The sequence below is a fragment of the Zalophus californianus genome, chromosome 7 (genome assembly GCF_009762305.2).
Source record: "Zalophus californianus isolate mZalCal1 chromosome 7, mZalCal1.pri.v2, whole genome shotgun sequence".
Lineage (NCBI taxonomy): Eukaryota > Metazoa > Chordata > Mammalia > Carnivora > Otariidae > Zalophus > Zalophus californianus.
In genome coordinates, this window is record NC_045601.1 from 32,073,906 (window position 1) to 32,093,810 (window position 19,905).

Below are 19,905 nucleotides of genomic sequence, written 5' to 3' on the forward strand. Positions count from 1 at the left end.
GATAAGGAGGGCAAGACAGGTAGATACTATCTATTATCCTACCGTAGTCCCATGAGCATATCAGCATGATTTTATAATCATCTGTCTACACCACTAGCTTTGGCTCAAATGTTTTCATAGGCAGCATTGCATTATGAGCCAGCTGCCCTTTGGATAACCTCTGTCAGAGATGGTTTACTGGCTTTTCCGTGTGGACATCAGCCTGTGCCTGGGGTGGGTATATAAAGCACAGTGCCAGGAACAAGAATGGGCAGGAAGAAAAGTGATGGAGATTTACCAAATTTCCAGCTCATTACACATTCTACCCATCACTTCTCTCCTTTTGTTTTAACTTTTAATTTGTTGAATTGCAAGTTGTTTTTGGAGAGCTATGTTCTACTCATGTTTCAACAAGCAACATCTGAAATGGGTAGACTTGGAAGAATAAGTATAGGAAAATTGCTCATAAGAGCTCTAATAACCTCCTGTTTTTCTCACACTGAGCTCAGTATCCTTGGACAAGTCAAGAAGGGAACTACCCCCACCCCAACCCCTACCCCCTGCTCCTTTTTTTACCCTCCAAAAGTAAAAACTAAAGTAAAACATACATATACTTAGCTATAGATAATAAAACTTACTTAACTTTCTCAAGAGCACTTGCATATTCATCAAGTAAAATAGCCTTAAGACTAAGTAACTATATGGAATTATTTAACATCAATCATGTAAGAGGAAACAAAGTATATTTGTAATAAGTTTGTGTCTCAAACAAATGCAGGGACAATCATGACCTAGGTGTAAGTGTACAAATCTGTGAATTGTTAGTTTATGATAAAAAAATTGAGAGAGGAAGATGTATGAGTTTCCTAGGGATGCTGTGATAAGTGACCACAAGCCAGGTAGCTTGAAACAACAGAAATTTATTCTCTCACAGCTCTAGAGGCCAGAAGTCCAAAATCAAGGCATCAGCAGGACCATCCATGCTCCATCTGAATGCTCTAGGGGAGAATTGTTCCTTGGCTGTTCCAGCTTCTGGTCTCTGGTTTTCCCTGACTTGTAAGCAGCTTGAGTCCAATCTCTGTGTCCATCTTCACATGATCAGCTTCTCTGTGTGTATGTCTGAGTCTGAATCTCCTTCTCCTTTCTCTTCTATAAAGACACTAGTCATTGGATTTAGGACCCATCCTAAGCCAGTGTAACCTTATCTTTTTTTTTTCTTTTTTTAAGATTTAATTTATTTATTTGACAGAAAGAGAGAGACAGAGAGAGAGAGAACACAAGCAGGGGGAGCGGGAGAGGGAGAAGCAGACTCCCCACTGAGCAGGGAGCCCGATGAAGGACTTGATCTTGATCCCAGGGCCCTGGGATTATGACCTGAGCTGAAGGCAGATGCTTAGCGATTGAGCCACCCAGGCGCCCCCACCCACCTTTTTTTCCAGTGTAACTTCTTAACTAATAACATTTGCAAATAAGGGCACATTCTGAAGTACCCGGCGGACATGAATTTTGGAGGGACACTCTTCAACCCAGTACAAGGGAATAAAGCAAAAAATATGCTTATTGTTATTGTTGAGGTAATTGGTATTTGAAGTTTGCAAAAGCATGTGGATTCTTAAGTTTGCCAATGTTCAGTGGCTTTTTGGAGAAGTCTTTTTGGAACATAATCTGTTTGCCAGTGGGTGTTTGTGAAAGACCATCAGGCAGGCACAGTTTTGTCAAGGACCCCAAACCTTTAATGACAGAAAGATAATATACATTTCCACTAAGAGTTTCTTACCTCCTATTCTGATAGGGTGCCTTGGTTCTATGTTCCAAGGAATTCTGACACACTTAGAAGTTTTTGTCTTATCCCTATTTCTTTCTATTCTAAACAACAAGGTCATACCAAGTAAGATTCTTTGGATCATTTCATTATTTTATGTAATTAAAATTTTTTCCTAATAGTACTGTGTCCAACTCTGCCCTCATGCAGCTACGGAGTGAACAGAAATTCTTTCCTCTGTTACCAAAATAATTGAGTCATTTACCAAGAGCTGATTAGGAGGTATACATAGATTTTAAAATGTTTGCAATGGGAGCAAAAGCTTTCATTTTCTGAGACTTGTACCCTGCACTGAACAGGTTATACTCATCCATAGCCAAGGAACAGAACACAGAGCAAAATAAAGATTGATGCACGGAAGTACAAATGTGAATCATGACTTTTGAGCTTTTATATGAATGGTTGTGAGAGTATCCTCAGTATTTCAGTACAAGTGGAGGATCAGAAGGGGAAGATTACAGAATTGATTCACAGTTGTGAGTGTCTGGGTCAGTTGTGAGGGGTTGGTTTCAAGGAACCTCCTGGGAAAAAGTGACAGGTTGAGAGACTGGTGAGGGGTGAAAGAACCAACAGAGCAGGAAAGAGGGACAGAAAGAGTTTCAGAGGGAGCACAGTCCTGGGTGGTTGTAAGTGCAGGGTGGGACAGTGGGGTTGGGTGGCTGGAGTGGGAGGCAGGGTAGGTCACTGGCGTTGAGACAATCAAGAAATTAGGAGGCAATGAATTTGATAACTCAGTCTTGTTGATGGAAAGGCTTCATGGAAAATCTTCATTTCCATTCAATAAATAGTTATTAAGCAGTCTGTGTGTGGCAGGGATTCTGCTAGACATATTGACCTGGATAAAGAGGGTAAGAGAAGACGATGGGGTCATGAGAACAGTGTGATATTTAGGGCTTTTCAAGTCCCATTTTTATAGTCGATGTTAATTTCCACCTTGGCCTTGGCTATGATTAGCAGCTCTCTTTTTTTCTTGTTTTCTTTTTTACTCCTAAGTCCTCTCAAGGGTACCCCAAAGTTTCAGTTACTTGAACTAACTGAAGACTGTTTTACTCTTAAAAATCTTTCAGATCAAAGGTTTCCCCCTCATCCCCATTCCATCTGTGATTTCTTTTCTAGAGTGTTCCTTTGCTCTGCATGGGAGCTAACAGAGAACCCCCAGGTGCCAGACCATCCTTGCCTGGCCTCTAATGCATATGAAGGAGGATGTAGGGAATTCCCATCTGTTCTGGTCTGCAAATCCCACCTGTGTACAAAAACACAGGAATAACAATATGTCATATAACACGGTTTAATATGTCATCAGATGTTGGTGTCCCTGCCACCCACTTCCGTATGCATTTTCTATTTCATTTCTTTTTTTCTGCCGTCATATAGCCAGCCTAAAACAAAAATGAAATTAAATGTTTGTTCCGGTCTCAGAAATACCCACTTATCCACATTTGTATACCTTATGTTGGCACGACCTTCTTTGACAATTGTTTTAAGCTTAATATTTTTTTTTTGAATAGAGGCAACTTTTGGCATTCCTATCTAGATTGTGATGATGATGTGACATCTCTGAAGTAACCAAAATAAGTCACCCTGTTTAAGTGCTGCCCCTTAGAAGCAGTGATTCACACAGCCTTATTTGTCTCCGAAATATTTTTAATATAAAAATTAAATGATTATTTCAAACGGTGCAATGATGCGAAAAGAGGAGTTTTTCTTGCGTGGACAATTCCCGAGTACACAAGAAAGAGTAGTGTTTAACGCTTGCATTCCACCTGCAAGAAGGCTGTATCATGGAGCACCTCTCTCTCCAGCTTCATATAGTGCTCGCCAGTCTCGGCAAGAATGGCCCGGCAGGGCTGCGACTGCTTCCGAGGTTTGTGGAGCTGGTTGAGGAAGCAGCAGGAAATGAGCAGCAGTATTTTTCTGGGATTGGGGGCAGGGCACTGGCTTCGCTATACTCCGTAAGCGTGGCAGGAAGCTTTGTGGGGAATTCCGCTCTGTGTGGGGCACCGAGAGAGAGAGAGAGAGCCAGTCCCACTCCGGTCAAGATGCTCCCATTCCCCGAATCTTGCCCCCTGCACTGAATAGGTTATGCCTACCCATGGGAATATCCTCAGGTCTCACTTAATTATCCCACGTGGTCATCTTAAAATTCCTTCTCCAGAAATGCTTCTCTTCTTCAGGGGTTTGATAACCTGCGTTTTGTCTCTGATATTAGTGGCGCCTTCATTCCATAGTTATCCTCACTTCTCTTTCTTTGTTTGCACCTTCATCTCTCACATCCTTTCCGTTTTGCCAAGAGCTTTGCTTCTTCCAAGCCTTCATATTTTCTCCTATGAACAGTGCTCAGGTTTGCATGCGGGAAGTTTCCTTGTTATCTTATGAATGTATTTTTTTCTTGGAGAAAACTTGCAGGCTGTCCCCTCGGTTTGTAATGACAACTTAATTCTCTTTGAAGACCTCACCAGGTTTTGAAGAAAGACCTTGTTATTTGCTCTCCTTAGGAAAGAACATATCAAAAGACCACTATCTGTCTCGTCTCCCTAAGGGCCAACGGACGCTCGGACTGGGGGGGCAAGGGGGGCAAGGGGGGCAGGAGACCCTTCCCCCCAGACGTAAGGCTCCCAGTCTTCATCCTCCCTGTCGGTGGCAGCAGCTTCCAGGGCCTGACACATCTCCTGCAATGACGTGTGGCAGCTAGGAGAGTACTGACTTTGGGGTCAGTCCAGCCTCATCTCAAATCCCCATCTACCATTTCCTGCCTATGGTACTTTGGGCTTGTTGCCTAATCCTCTGAGTCTTACTTCTCTCATCTGTGAAATGGAGTCAATAACATTAACCTGATAGATTGTTGTCAATATTAAATGAAATGACGAATCCAGTGGCTGACAGATAGTAGAGTAGGTGCTAAATAAAATACAGTTGTTATTATTACTGTTCCTAGAATGCATTAGTAGCTTAGAAGCTTGGTGTTGGTTTCAGCACTTACTGTATTTAAGAAATAAATAAATAAACACTTGCTCCTAAAAGGTTCTTCCAAGAAGTTGAACGTGAAACTCCTTAAAGGCAGGCACCACCCAGCCTTATTTAATATGTTCCCCATGCACACTCGTAGCTCGCTCTCGCTGTGCCTCGGTGAAGGCCATTTGTTTCTGTAGCTGCCTCGGCAGCAGTCATCTCTCCTTTGCCCTAATGGCTCCTTTCTGGGACCGACCTTGTGGAGCTCAGCACCACCTCCAGGTTCTGCCTGAACTGATAAGGCACTTTGTGAAAATGTCTCCCGTCCCTGTGTTCCTGTGGACGTACTATGCCCCCTCCCCCTTGGAGTGCTGAGGTGCCCACATAAGTTAGTCTCACAAGAAAGCTCAAACTGGATGTGGGAACTAAAATCTAATAGAAATCCTAGGTTACCCTTCTGTGTAATATATTATGCAACCATGCTTAAACAATAACTGTCATTTTCAAGCTAAATAGGAAATAGTTTCTGCCTTCGGGGTGCCTGGTCCTTTAGAGATGAGACAAGTGCAAACAAAGCCATGTGCAATGTCATTTCTGTGAATGTGATGTTAAAAATGTGCATGTGAGTTAGCCCCAGCATGACTCACAATGCAACACAAAGGCAAGCTGGATTTACAAAGTGGAACCCCCCACCCTGGCTGCTTATTCAGATCTTTGCCTTCTACATACCGTTTCCCTGGGTGGCTGCTTCCATTTTCTGATTAAAAAAAAGAAAGAGAGAAAAACTATGTAGAAAATCAAAATGGAAAGCCTTAGGAGAGAATAGCTAAAAACATTTTATCTTTATATGCATGTCTAAAGCAGAGAACAAGCAAGGGGTTCAAAATGCATTTGCCTGCATTTGAGTAGTTAAGGATAAAGGCAGAGGTGTTGAACTCTAGGACAGGTAAAGTCTTGGAAATTTAGGGACACACCAGGACTTCTTTAGCAGATGTATGGAGGGTTCAAAGAATCCTGGAGCCTTGTGTTTAACTACGCTAAGTACTGCACTTTCTCGGCAGGTAAGGCACTTGGGGACCTGTGGATGCACTTAGCTCCTCCTGAGTTCCAGGGCTGAGGTGGGCAGGTGTTATGAAGGGAACTCCCAGGAGGGACAACGGAAGGAACATGCTCACATGCATTGTGCTGTCGGTATTAGAACCAACTTGACCGCTCATTCTCTGTTCACTGGTTTCTACTTTCCCTCTCCTAATTTGAGCAGTGTTACAGGGGCACATCACTACAATGTTGTTTTCTCTCCCAAATTCTAATAGTAAGATTCTTATTAGAATTCGATTTTAGTCACTAAAATAAAAATATCCATTATTGAGCCCTACTTTGTGTCCAGCACTATGCTTAGCACTAGATAGCCAAATAGACGATAGATAGAAAGAAAGATAGATAGATAGATAGATAGATAGATAGATAGATAGATAGATAGATAGATAATGGATAGATGATTGATAGAAAGATAGGTAATAGACGAATGAGACATCACCTATCACCTTCAATAAGGATGGATAAAGATAATATTTTGAGGTGGAAGAGAGGGAGACTGAGGGAGTTTGTGTCTATCTACAGCCTTGATTTTTTTTTTTTTTAATGTGGTGAAAAAAAGAAAAGAAAAAAGAGGGAAGGGAACCAAGGGCAAAGAAGCCTGGAAGAAAGCAGGTCTGGAAACAGTTGCCACACAGAATGCTAAGGAAAACAAAAGTGAGTTCAAAACCCAAACAGATCAGCAAATCTTATGATTCCTGGAGGAAAGCATTATCTCATCTTTTTTTTTTTTTTTTTTAAGATTTACTTATTTATTTGAGAGAGAGAGGGTGCGTGAGTCGGGGGAGGGTCAGAGGAAAGTACCTCCAGCAGACTTTGCCCGCTGAGCGTGGAGCCCAACGTGAGGCTTCATCTTACCACCCTGAGATCATGACCTGAGTTGAAACCAAGAGCTGGACCCTCAGCCAACTGAGCCACCCAGGCTCCCCATGGGTTACCTCACCTTCGCTGTTGCCACCGTCACCATCATTATTATTGTTGTCTTCTCCAGAACAAAATATTTTTGAGCCACATCATAACCTTTACATAGTTGAGAACACGATTCCTTTGAAAAACTAATCATCATTTATGCTCGTTTCCTGCTTACCGCAGGGATTGTAGGGTGGTTTGCTTCATGGCATCCTCCCTCTCGTTTGTGCTTGTTCAGGTGGAGCCACTGATACAGAGAGGCCACGAGAGTTTGGTCCACCACATCCTGCTCTACCAGTGCAGCAGCAGCTTTAACGACAGTGTCCTGGACTATGGCCACGAGTGCTACCACCCTAACATGCCCGATGCATTCCTCACCTGCGAGACCGTTATTTTTGCCTGGGCCATTGGTGGAGAGGTGGGACCAATGATTACTGAGATGTGACACTATTCATGGATCATGTTTTTTCCCCTTCGGTTCTAATACTTATAAGTAAATCTCTATACATTATTTCTGATAGGAGGGTGACTTATTTTTCTTCCCATTGGAAGCGATTCTCTCCTTATGCCATTTTGTTATATCCACTCTATATTATGGAGATCCAGAATGTCGAAATATCTTTGAGAATGGTTGGTTTTTGAGTGGAATAGAACTTTTAGGGACTTTCATAGGGCACGTCTCATGGAATTTGCCTTATTTAGGGTTTTTCCTATCCACCTCATGTTGGATTATCGCTTGGCACTCCGTTAGATCCACGTTATGTGCTCCTGGAAGTCCATTATGACAATCCGACATATAAGGAGGGTGAGTTTATTCTTCATATATTTTACCTATGATTTTTAAAAGTTTTGTAAGTATCTTAACAGGGTTGAAATAAACCACCACCCAGTATTAGAAGGAATTAACCTATACAAATTTCATCCAAATTAGGATACTTTTTTAGAGCAAAAGAGAATACTGTTAAAAATTACTTTGGGGAGGGTATGTGTTATGGTGAGTGCTATGTATTGTGTAAGACTGATGAATCACAGACCTGTACCCCTGAAACAAATAATACATTATATGTTAATAATAAAAAATTACACTGAGGCAACAGTGATTAACCAGCACTGAACCAGGCAAAATGAACACACGTGGTCAGTGATCTTAAAAAAACAATTTGCATCCTACTTTCCAAGAAATAGGATAATAGATTTTTCTCCTTGTGATATAAGTTAGTTCCCCAAAGATGGTGCTTATGAAACATTTTCTAACTGCACATATGAAATGCTACCATTCATCACACTAGAAAATGTTATGTTTATATGTACAGACACACTGTGTAATATGATATTGAAATGAAGAGGGTTTGTACTTACATTTGATTTGTGAATCTACTTTTCTAAACCTTCTTATGTAATAATCCAAAACCAAAAAGTTGAAAGATTCAATATGAAGTTCTCAACAGAAGTAACTCAAAGTTATTATTTTACACTGATTTGTGCAATTATTCAGCAAATACTGAGCACCAGCTCTGTCTCCAGTCTGTGCTTAATGATACAACATGAGTGAAAAACACACCAAACCGGGTGGAAATTATAGTATAGTGAGAAAGAGAAATAATAAAAATAATCACACCAATTAATATAAAATTATGTATGTGCCAGTGGTTCCAAAGTGTCAATTTGGTAATCACGGGTAGGTAAGTCAGCCCTGCAGAAAGTTTCAAAGTCAGGAGAACAAATTTATGAGGGGGTTGGGACTCTCTGTCCTTTTGATAACTGTCTCAGCGAGGAATGTGTCTTACTCATCTTTCATCCCCACATGCCTATTGTCGTGCTTTCTAGTCACATAATAGATCATTAATATTTTTTGTTGATTGAATAACTGTTCATTGAGTGATTAAAAGAATGGTGGCAAACTATAAAGAAAATTAATCATCAGTAATTTATTCTATCAGCAGATGATTTCTAGACCAAGGGGCTTCTACCTCTATGGAAATGTTACTGAACTTTACCCGAAAACAATATAAAATAAAGTTTTTGCTGAGTTATTCTATATTCTGATGAATGACTTTAGAATTTTCCTTTGGTCTATCTTTATGTTAGATCATTGTAGAATATATCAGCTAGACAACACGAACATTTTTCCCATGGTGTACTGTGTAAGTAAAAGATGGTTGCAGACAATATGGTGACTTATGTTTTAATTGCTGTTTGTGAAACTGAATGTTGTCTCCCATTAATCTTTACTTGTAATTCTTTCCCTTGTGAGATTTTAAGGAAAATTAATAAGTCCATTTCAACTGAATGTGGAGAAATTTTTTTTTTTTAAGAACTCAAACTCACTTTTAGTTATTTGCTCTTATTCCAGGCTTAATAGATAATTCTGGACTGAGGTTATTTCATACGACAGATATAAGGAAGTATGATGCTGGGGTGATTGAGGCTGGCCTCTGGGTAAGCCTCTTCCACACCATCCCTCCAGGGATGCCTGAATTCCGGTCTGAGGGTCACTGCACTCTGGAATGCTTAGAAGAGGTATGTGGAACATCGAGTCTGTGAGCTACTATTCATAGATTCATCAATGCTCTTGGAAAACTATGTTTGGAAAATCTCATGCTTGTTGTTATTAATCTTTTTCTTGTTGTCACGCTGTAAAGCCATTATTTATCATTGTGACAACCCTTTGACTGCTTTTTTAAATCTTGAAGGCTGTAGGAGTAGAATTCTGGACAAGAGTAACTTCCAGGATGTTTTCCTTCCTGACCTACTTCCTTTGTTTTTTTTTTTCATATTTGACACTATCTTTTACAATTTCTACCTTGGTTCTTGTGGTCTCTTTTCCATTTCTCAACTTCACCTTTTCCAGATTTGTTTTTTCCATTATTAATTTTCATTTTTTTTCTGCTTTTCTCTGCTTTATAGTTTCCTTCCTACATAAACCAAAGAGCAAGAGTACCTAATATAAAAGTGCATATTGAGTAAGGAAAACCATGTAAAATATTTAATTATGGCTGCTTCCATATACAGTTCTTTTTTCCTAAATAAATGTATTTCAACATGGATCATATTCTTTACAAATTATAAGCTATTATATTGTAGACAGATGGCAGACTGATGAAGTGGAAAGATTATGCCCTTTGAGTTATTTAGATCATGATTCAAATTGCCATGACATCATGTACTAGCTGTAGGACCAAGGGCAATTCATGGAATTCCACTCTTCCACTTGGTTTTCTTATCTTGGAAAGTAGGAATCATTTCTCCTTTTAAGAGTTTCTATTTACAGGTTACTAACATACTGGAATCTTTTTGCCAAGAGCTTTGATTGACTCTTTACCTCCTAAAAGAAGGAAAAAGAAAGATAACATTTAGAAGTGGTCTGGTAGGTCCTCAGTAAGCATTATTTCCCTTTCTTTTCTGCCTGCAAATGTTACTTCACAAAGATAACACTGCTAGGAATAAATCACAAAAAATGCTAATTCAAAATGTTTGGCTGCTCAAGCATTCACTTAAATTGCTTTAGATTTTCTTCTCAGTTGTCCCTCCAAGTCTCTTTTATGGTGAACTGTCTGAACATGTGCTTGTTTGGGCTAATTGTGTCTTCCTCTGTATGCCCCGCCTGTAGGCTCTGGAAGCTGAAAAGCCAAGTGGAATCCGTGTGTTTGCTGTTCTTCTCCATGCTCACCTGGCTGGCAGGGGCATCAGGCTCCGTCATTTTCGCAAAGGGGAGGAAATGAGATTACTGGCTTATGATGACGATTTTGACTTCAATTTCCAGGAGTTTCAGTATCTTAGGGAAGAGCAAACAATCTTACCAGTATGAATGTTTTGTTCTTTTTCACTGAATCTTAGAAAAGTCAAGGCATCTATCTACTGCGATTTAGCAAGGTTTTCTACCAGTAAAGTGAATTGCTCATGGTATTCACATTCTTGAAGCCACCCACTGTGGGTGTTGCAGAACCCAGGGAATGTGTTTGATCTGATTCCCAAAATCAAACTCACTTTTCTTACCATTCCCAGGGGCAACTCAAGTTGTTGATTTAAAAAGAAAAGAAAAACTTGGGTTCTGAGTACCAAACATTACTCTTTTCTTACTTGACTTTCTAGTAAACCTTTGGGTTGCAATTCTGGTAATACAAAAATCAGAGATTTTTTTTTTTTATACCAGAGGAGAGTTTTGGGAGGTTCGATTTCAGTAAAAATGAAGATAAGGATAATTCTTTCATTTGACAAAAGTTTTGGACAGAACTAACTATCCAGCTTGCAACAGTACCTGGGGTTGTGGAAGGACGGTGTGGAAGGACAGTGTGTTGACATCCTGATCCATGGGCCTTCTGAGTAGTAGGCCAGGAGAGCAAATCTAGGGACCAGCACCCAGCACAAGCTGCCTCTGGTCCATGAATAGCCTGTCCATTGACCTGAGTGGTGAACCATAAACAAAATTATTTTCTGTGTATGCTGAATTGTTCAAAAGTTAGAAAACATTGGAACAATAACTATTACTTTGCTTCACAATTCTGTTGTGAGGAAATAAAGATGTGACTAAAGACCTTTAAAGAAAATAATATAAATAAAGAGAGCATCATAATAACTAGTATCTGTGGGTAACATTTATGAAGTGTTTAATCTGCACTAAGAACTAGATGCATGTTATGTCATTTAATCTGTTCACAAAGCTGTGCAAAATAACAGCTATTTTATATAATTATTTTTTAAATAAATAAATAAATTGTGCCCAGATAATTCTTTTCCTTACCTAAGGTCATGCAGCTAGAACATGGTGGAGTCTGACCTGAGAGAGACTTATTTGCTTGTTTGCTTGTTTATTATACTGACAGTCTTAGAATTGAGTAGCTCAAGGTTCCCCTGGATCAAATTTCTTAATGAATCTACTCACATAGCAAATAAAACTATTGGCCTACAAATGTATTAGATAAATAAAACAGCCTAAAACTCCAAACTGAAAGCTTTCATTTTTATGTTCTAGGGAGATAATCTAATTACTGAGTGTCGTTACAACACAAAAGATAGATCCCGGATGACTTGGGTAAGAAAATTTTTATGATTATTAAAATTCATTTGTGGAGAAGGAGGAATAAACTTTGATTTTAGAGGAGAAAAAGCAAAAAGCATTCCTATTTTGGAGGCAAAATTCTTGAACATCTTGAGCAAGAAACACCATAAAAGTGAAATCAGAACTATGTTAGCATTTTATCAGATTAACTAATGATTCTACAGCAAATTTGCAGTATAATTTATTAACCCTTTCATGAAAAGCTATTCTAGTCATCTAGTTTTTTCTCACCAAATCATATTAATTAGAGACCTGTGGTCGCAAGTGACCATCTGCTTGAGTCCGGACTTAGATGAATCAAGAACTTCAAAAGGAAGAATGAATTGCATCCTGACCCAAAGAGAAATTTGGTCCAGCAGATTTACTGAGGAGTCCTGACAAACACTCAAGAAATAGACCATTCATGCTTTACATAGTTTCTCCCAGGAAATAACTCCCACCAACTCATTTTATGAAGTTAGCATAATCTTAATACTAAAACTTGGTAATGACACTATGAAAGAGGTCAACAACATGCACCTGATGGAAATATCTTTGATGGATAAGTTCAGCATTATATATAAATGTAATGTTAGGGAAAAATGTAATGTTAGGACCAATTTGGGCTTAGCTAAGGAATGTAAATTGGTTTAAAATAGAAAATACATTAATACCATTCTACACTAGAGATTGAAGGAAAAAGACATGTGATCAGGTCAATAGGGGAAGAAAAAAGTCTTCATAAGATTTAAGTGAGTAATAAAAAAAAGAGCATTTTATAAACTAGGAATAGGAGAGAATTGTCTTAGCCAGATGAAGTTTAACTATGAAAAATCTGTAGCAAATATCAAACTACTTGGATATTAGAAGTAGTGCTTTAATATCAGAAGGAAGACAAAAATATTTATTATCATCATTTCCATTCAACATTGTACTGGAAAAGGAAAAAAAATGAGACATATGGATCACAAAGGAAGAAGCAAAGAAGCAAAACACATTATTCACAGATATAATTTTCTACATCAAAAACCTCCTCAAAATTGATATCTAAAACTATTTTAGCATAAATACTAAATAGTATAAATACATTTTACAAACTAAGAATAGTTAAGAAACTATCTCAAGAAAATGCATTTTAAAACTCTAAGTTCTATAGAAATAAAATCTAACATTAGATGTGCTTGATCTCCATGGGGAAAAACTTACAAATCTTTATTTGCAAAACTTTACAGTACACCTAAAGAAATGAAGAGATACTGTGTTCATGGATAGAAAGGTTCCATAAAATAAAGATAATCCTTCTATTCAAGTTGGCCTATAAATTTGATATAATTTCAGTAAAAAAAAATTCAGAGAGATTTTATGATTTGAGGTTCTGGTATCCTAACTAAGACATCTTTGCCTAGCCATAGCTGTGAAGATTTTCTCTTATTTTTTCGTATTTCTAAAAATTTTACAGTTTTAGGTTTTATATGGAGCAAATAGATTCTGAAATCTACATAGAAGAGCAAAGGGTTAATAACAGGCAAGACACTACTAGAAAGTAAAAGATGGAGACAAGCTACTGGATATGAAGGCTTATTTTAAAGCTATGATGATTGATAGTGTATTTGGGTCCAGAGTTAGAATAGTGGTACATAATAGGAATCTTAGAGACTGACCTACAAACACCCTATAAAACTTGGTTTAGAACAGACACAGTAACCATTTAAGTGGGAAAGAATGGACTTTCCATTAAAGAATACTAGCACAACTAGGTATACAATACACAAGCAAGTCACACGTAGATTAAGTATTTAAATGTGAAAAGGAAAATCTTAAAGCAATTGGGAGAAAAACATGTGAATATATTTTTATGATGTTGGGGGTAATAAGAACTTAAAACATAAAAAGCACGAACTATAAAAGATTGATGAATTTGACTACCTGAAATCTTTTGGTTACCAAAAAGCACTATTAAGTAAGTGAAAAGACAAGTTTTAAACTGAAAAAAAAAATGCAACACATAGATTCATAAAGCATTAGTATCCAGCATATAAAAGAAATTTCATAAATCAGTAATGTAAAACAAATAGACCATAGAAAAAGAGCAATAGACACAAACGTTTCACGGAAATAAAAGCCCAAATAGATAATAAACATATGAAAGGATGAAATTAAATTTCATTTGAAATCAGGATCATGCAAATTTAAACCAGAAGGAGATATTTTCTACCCATCAGTTTGGCAATATTTAAAATTGCAATTCCAATGTGCTAAGACTGGAGTCCTCACACACAGCTAAATGTAAATTTATAAAACCCCTTTGGGGAAAAGCATGACATCATCTGGTAAAGTTGGAGACTCATAGATGCTCTACCCAGTTCCATTCCTGTGTGGATTTCACCTTAAGGTTCCTTTTGCAGGAAGTGTTCTAGGAGAAAATATGTAAAATATTCATAGTAGCATGTAACAACACAGGAACACAAAGCTGGAAACAGCTCAACTATTTATCAAAAAGAGAACAAATAAATATAATATAATATGTCCGTAGAATATATTTATAGTATATATCTGTGAAAATTAATGAATGAAAGCTACGTATGTTAACACGAATGTATCGGAAGAACAGAAATGGCAAGTTTGCAGCCGACCATAGGCAGTATGATGTCATGTATCTAAAGTAGAACATACAAAATGAAAATGTCATTTAGGGATGCATACATACGTCAATAAATGGAGTGTAAAGGGTTTGAAAAGCAATAGAATGATAAACAGTAAGATAATCTTCATCTTCAATTAGGATGGGGAAGAGGAGTATTAAAAATGAGCACAGAGTACAGTTAGTCCATTGGTGTTGGCTTTATTTGTCTCATGCCTTATATATGATTTTGTTTGCATGAAATATTTTACCTCAGACATCATACCTTATTATTTTAGGGGATATTTTGGTGGTCTGACTGGATACTGTCTGTCTTCAGGGCCAGCACATCTAAAACCTAGCCACTGAAAATACCAGATGATAACTCAAAACCGTGTCATTCACTGGGCATTGCCCTTGGTGTCAGGGAATGCCCCACTTGAAGTTATGCTCCCTGCAGTGGGGCAGCCAGCAGCCAATGACTGGTTCATGGGAAGATACAAATGCCTGGCTCCCTTCCTACAATTTAGTACCACTCCAAATAGCCATCCCAGCTGAAGGATAAATTAAATATGATTTTTACTGAGGCATCACTTGTAACCTCATTTGTAAATCAGCTTCTCCCTTTGCCCAATCCTGCTTTGCTCATCAAGTGCAAAACATTGTGTTCTGCAATTTGTAAAATCATTGCATTTTACCCACTGCATTAATTTAAAACTATGAACAATACTGCCAAGTTTTTCACCTTCACTTTTTGAAGAACAGATGATTGGCTGGATACAGAATTCTTGGTTGATTTATTTTTCCCTGCAGCCCTTAAATATGTAATCCCAATATCTTTTTGTTATTTCCATCACTTATGATGAAATATCTTCTCACAATCCGTTTCTGCCGGTAACTTTTTTATTTTCCGAGTGCAGATCAGTGTTGAAAATTCAACACTGTAGAAAATATGTTGTAACAGTTCTAGATTCTGTTCTCCTGAGGAGCTTTGATCTTTTTACTTTCAGTAGCTAATTTACTACCTTGATTTAAAATGTGAACTCTGTCTTCTCTGTGGTATGTGTCTTCTGATGTTTATACATGACGCCGTGATTACAGAAAATTCAGTGCATTCAGGCAAAGAGTCCATCAACCCGACTGATTGGTATCATGTTAACCAAACATCCCCATAATCCTCTCAAATGTTCACTGTGGTGAGTAGTTTATATCATAGGAACAGAACATGAGAGAGATTATTAGGTTGTTTAAGAAAGGCAACTTTTAAGGGATGGAAATCATTCTATTAATTTTTTAATGTGTCTCTACCTCTTTAAAAACCAAATTCTCACTCAGATTATTATTACTCAGCTTTCAGATTTATTACTTTTCAGTATTGGAGGCTTGTGTGCTCTAAGTGTCAGAGATGGTGGAACATAAGCTTTTCTAAATAAAATATCTCCATTTTCAGGGAGGATTAAGCACCAGGAATGAAATGTGTCTCTCATATCTTCTTTATTACCCAAGAATTAATCTTACTCGATGTGCAAGTATTCCAGACATTATGGAACAACTTCAGTTCATTGGGGTTAAGGAGATCTATAGGCCAGTCACGTAAGTAGTAAATGGATTTCATAGTGGGGTAGTATACTTCAGAGAAGGATGGGATTCATTTTCCTTTTGGATTTATCACCACATTATGGAATTCCTTTAAGTCTTGTTCTGTTTACTTATTTTTAGCTGGGGTGACAAGGTGAGCTTCTTGGTTGGTATGTCCAGGGTCCCCAAGACTCCCACCAGGTTCAGTGATTTTTCTAAGAGGACCTAAAGGATTCAGCCTATTATTGTATCCATGGCTAATATTTATTACAGAGAAAGAATACAAAGCAAAAATAACCAAAGGGAAAGGCACATGGGCCAAGTCCAGAGATAACCCAGTACAACTGTCCAAGAGGCCTCTCCCGTGGAATCACATAGAATGTACTTAATTCTACTAGCATCGAAGTATGACAACATGCATGAAGTGTTGTCAATGAGAGATACTCATTAGAGACTCAGCATCCAGAGTTTTTACTGAGGGCTGGTTACATAGGTGTCTTCTGCCTAGTAAGTACTAAAATCTAGACTCCTAGAAGGAAAGCAGATGGTCAATACAAATTGCATTGTTTGTACAAATAGTCGAGGCACAGTGAGTCACTCTTCATTTAGAGAGTTTTATATCAGTATAGGAAATTGTTTACTACTTAGGTTCACTGATGCCCGCCAAAGTCCAGCCTTCCAAAGAGGCATTTCTAAGGATGGAATTCTCAGGACTACTGTGTTCACTCGCTCTGCACAATTGAACATCATAGAAACTACTCAAGATAAGATAATAAACAAGATATATATTATTTCTGCCCTCTTGGGATTATATTCTAGAGTGGGGGAGGGGTAAGAAACAATATAAAAATAAAATTTCAGATACTAGTAAATATTATGAAAATAAGACAGTGAAGAAAGTATGTAGCTGTTGTCAGTAGGGTGGTAAATGCCTCCCTGGGAAGGTCTCTTAGTCTGTCCAGGCTGCTGTAACATAGTACCATAGACAGAGTAACTTATAAACAGCAGAAATTTATTGCTCACAGTCTGGAGGCTGAGAAGTCCCAGATCAAGGCGCCAGTGGATTCAGTGTCTGGTGAGGACTCACTTTCTCATAGTCTTCTAACCGAAACCTCACATGGCAGAGGATAGGAGGGAGCTTTCTCAAGCTGCTTTTATGAGGGCACTAATCGCATGAGGGGATAAGACCCCAGCTCATAATACCATCACCTTGAGTGTTAAGATTTCAACATATGAATTTTGGGGGAGACATAAACGTTCAGCCCATGGCAGGAGGTGATGTTTGAGCAGAGACTAAGTGATGAGGAGCTAGCCATGGAAAGATATAAAGTGTACTCTTTGCAGAGAGAGAGCCAATGTAATGACATGAGGGTGGGTTTGAACGTAGTGTGTTCAAAGAACAGCAAGAAGGCGAGTTTGGCTGGAATAGGGTGAAATATAGTAGAGGGTAAGTGAGGAGGTCTGACAGCAAGAGGGATGTTATAAGCAACATAAATCACGTAGGACGTTATAGGCGGCATAAGGACATTAGGTTTTAAGTGCAAAGAGAAGCCATTGTAGGATAGAAACAAAGTTGGTTTGGCCACTGAATTGAGAAAAGACTCTAGGAGCACCAGATTGGAAAAAAAAAAAAAAAAAAAAAACCACCAACCAAGAGACTGTTGTGATTGCGATGTTGAGTTGTGTTGAGTTGTGAGATGAATGCGTCTGGGACCAAGGGCGTGGCAGTCGAGCTGATGAGAAACAGTTACAAGCAGGTTACCTTCTCATGGTAGCACAGGCTGGACCCACTGGTTGATGCCATCTCAGGGAGGTGATGAGGGAAAAAGAAGAGGAAAGAGAAAATGGTGATGTGTGAGTGCTGTAGGAAAACATATTTGAAACAGAAATGGAAAGTTGTGTTTTGGATATATTAAGGTCGACATAGATAAAAGGATTTTATTCATTCTTAGCAATACCACAAGGAAGAATTAGGGTGGCTGGTGGAAATTTTGGGGCATAGATTCTTTTTAATATAAGGAAGAATTTTCTAATGAAAGAGACTGATATAATTAGGTGAAAGGTACATGTAGATTATTGAGGGGATATATTTAAGGAGAGGATTAAAAAACATGTCATGAAAATGTGGTCAAATGCATTCAGTGAAGTGGCATGTGATTATGATCTACTTTTTATTCCAAAATATTATAAAGATTGTAAATGATGAACTAAGGGTGCTCTTCTTTTTAAATTATACTATCTGTAAATATGTTCTAGTGAGTTCCTATGCAGACAACCCAGTAACACCACAGCAGAAGTCTGTATCTACTAAAATACAAATAACAAAATGCTTATGTAAATTCATTTGTAGTTCATAAAGTATTTCCATATGTATAATTTCAATTAATTTGTTTTCACACGATTCCAATAGGTAGAGTAGGACTTGCAATCCCAATTTTGTAGAAGAGGAAATGGAAACTGAAGGATTCAGAGATTATTCCATGTCAGATGGTGCATAATCAATGGAGGACCTAGTGTTTGTTGTGTCTCTGATGTACAGAGGGAGATAGATATCTGCCTTTTTATTCAAAATGAATAATTACATATGCAAAAATATAAAATGGTAATGAATATCAAAATAGTATATACGATGTCATTCTAAAAACACTAGGATTTAGTCTTGTTTTTATTTTTTTTCCAAAGATTTCATTTATTTATTTGAGAGAGAGAGAGCAGGAGCAGAGGGAGCAGCAGAGGAAGAGGGAGAAGCAGCTTCCCGCTGAGCAGGGAGCCCCATGTGGGACTCGATCCCAGGACCCTGGGATCAGGACCTGAGCCGAAGGCAGATGCTTAACCGACTGAGCCACCCAGGCGCTCCTATAGTCCTGTTTTTAAAACATCAATATTGTTCCTAACTAAGACTTAGTAGCCTTTTTATTCCCTTTAGAATATTTTTTTTTTACATATTGACTAGAAAATTTCCCTATTCAAGAATTAATCTGAGAGCATGTTGAAAGCAAGTGGACATTCAAAGCTGTTTGTTTTATAAGGTGATGATTCAAAATGTATTCTACAACCTAGTTATTTTCTTTTGTGTTCAACCTGTGTCAATTCTCTGAAAACATTCCACTCCCAAGTTCCAGTGAGCTGTGTTAGAGTCCACACCTTTGGTCTCTCCCAGGAAATATTGAAGTTGGGTTTTTCATTACTTATGAAGACAGGGAGAATTGCTTCCCAGAACCAGGCCAGTTTTGAGATGTCATTGTGCACATAAAACCACTTAACTACATGGTTCAATTTATTTATTCTTCAAAAATACAAGTGAGAAGGAGCCTCTGTTGTAAATTCATGTTTAGGCTTTAAATCAGATTTTCAAGAGAGTTCATCCCGCTGACATCAGTGTTATTGAAAGCCAGACCAACAAGGTACTGGCTAAAAGATCAGAAAGAGAAATGGCTTGGATCACTTTTTTTTTCTGTTTTACTGAAGAGAATATTGCGAATTTAGTTTCAGGATACCATACTCAAGAAGAATATCCTGTAGTATATAACCCCTACTCTCCTATCCCATGCCTTTAACGTAATGATTAGTTGGGTTCATTGTCTTATTTTATTTTATTTAATTTTTTAAAAATTTTATTTATTTATTTGAGAGAAAGAATGAGAGAGAGAGCACACGAGAGGGGGAAGGGTCAGAGGGAGAAGCAGACTCCCTGCCGAGCAGGGAGCCCGATGCGGGACTCGATCCCGGGACTCCGGGATCATGACCTGAGCCCAAGGCAGTCGCTTAACCAACCGAAACCTTCTGTAACAATCCTAGGATTAGAGGGGAGCTGGTAGAAATGTAAAGACAACTACATCCTGTCTCAGGATCTGTCTGTTTGAGGGGTTGCGATTTCCCTCTGCCTCCTACAGATCTAGCAGGGCTTACGGAAAA

At 38.3% G+C, this 19,905-nt stretch overlaps 1 protein-coding gene across 1 annotated transcript in view; it reads left to right on the plus strand.

The window, feature by feature from the left end:
- Positions 1-19,905, plus strand: part of MOXD1 (monooxygenase DBH like 1) — an 84,932-nt gene that overhangs the window by 56,440 nt on the left and 8,587 nt on the right. Inside the window, 6 exon segments of the mRNA XM_027603947.2 lie at positions 6,993-7,172; positions 7,457-7,559; positions 9,108-9,274; positions 10,365-10,556; positions 11,727-11,786; positions 15,863-16,005. Of these exon segments, the coding sequence (XP_027459748.2) occupies positions 6,993-7,172; positions 7,457-7,559; positions 9,108-9,274; positions 10,365-10,556; positions 11,727-11,786; positions 15,863-16,005 (845 nt within the window).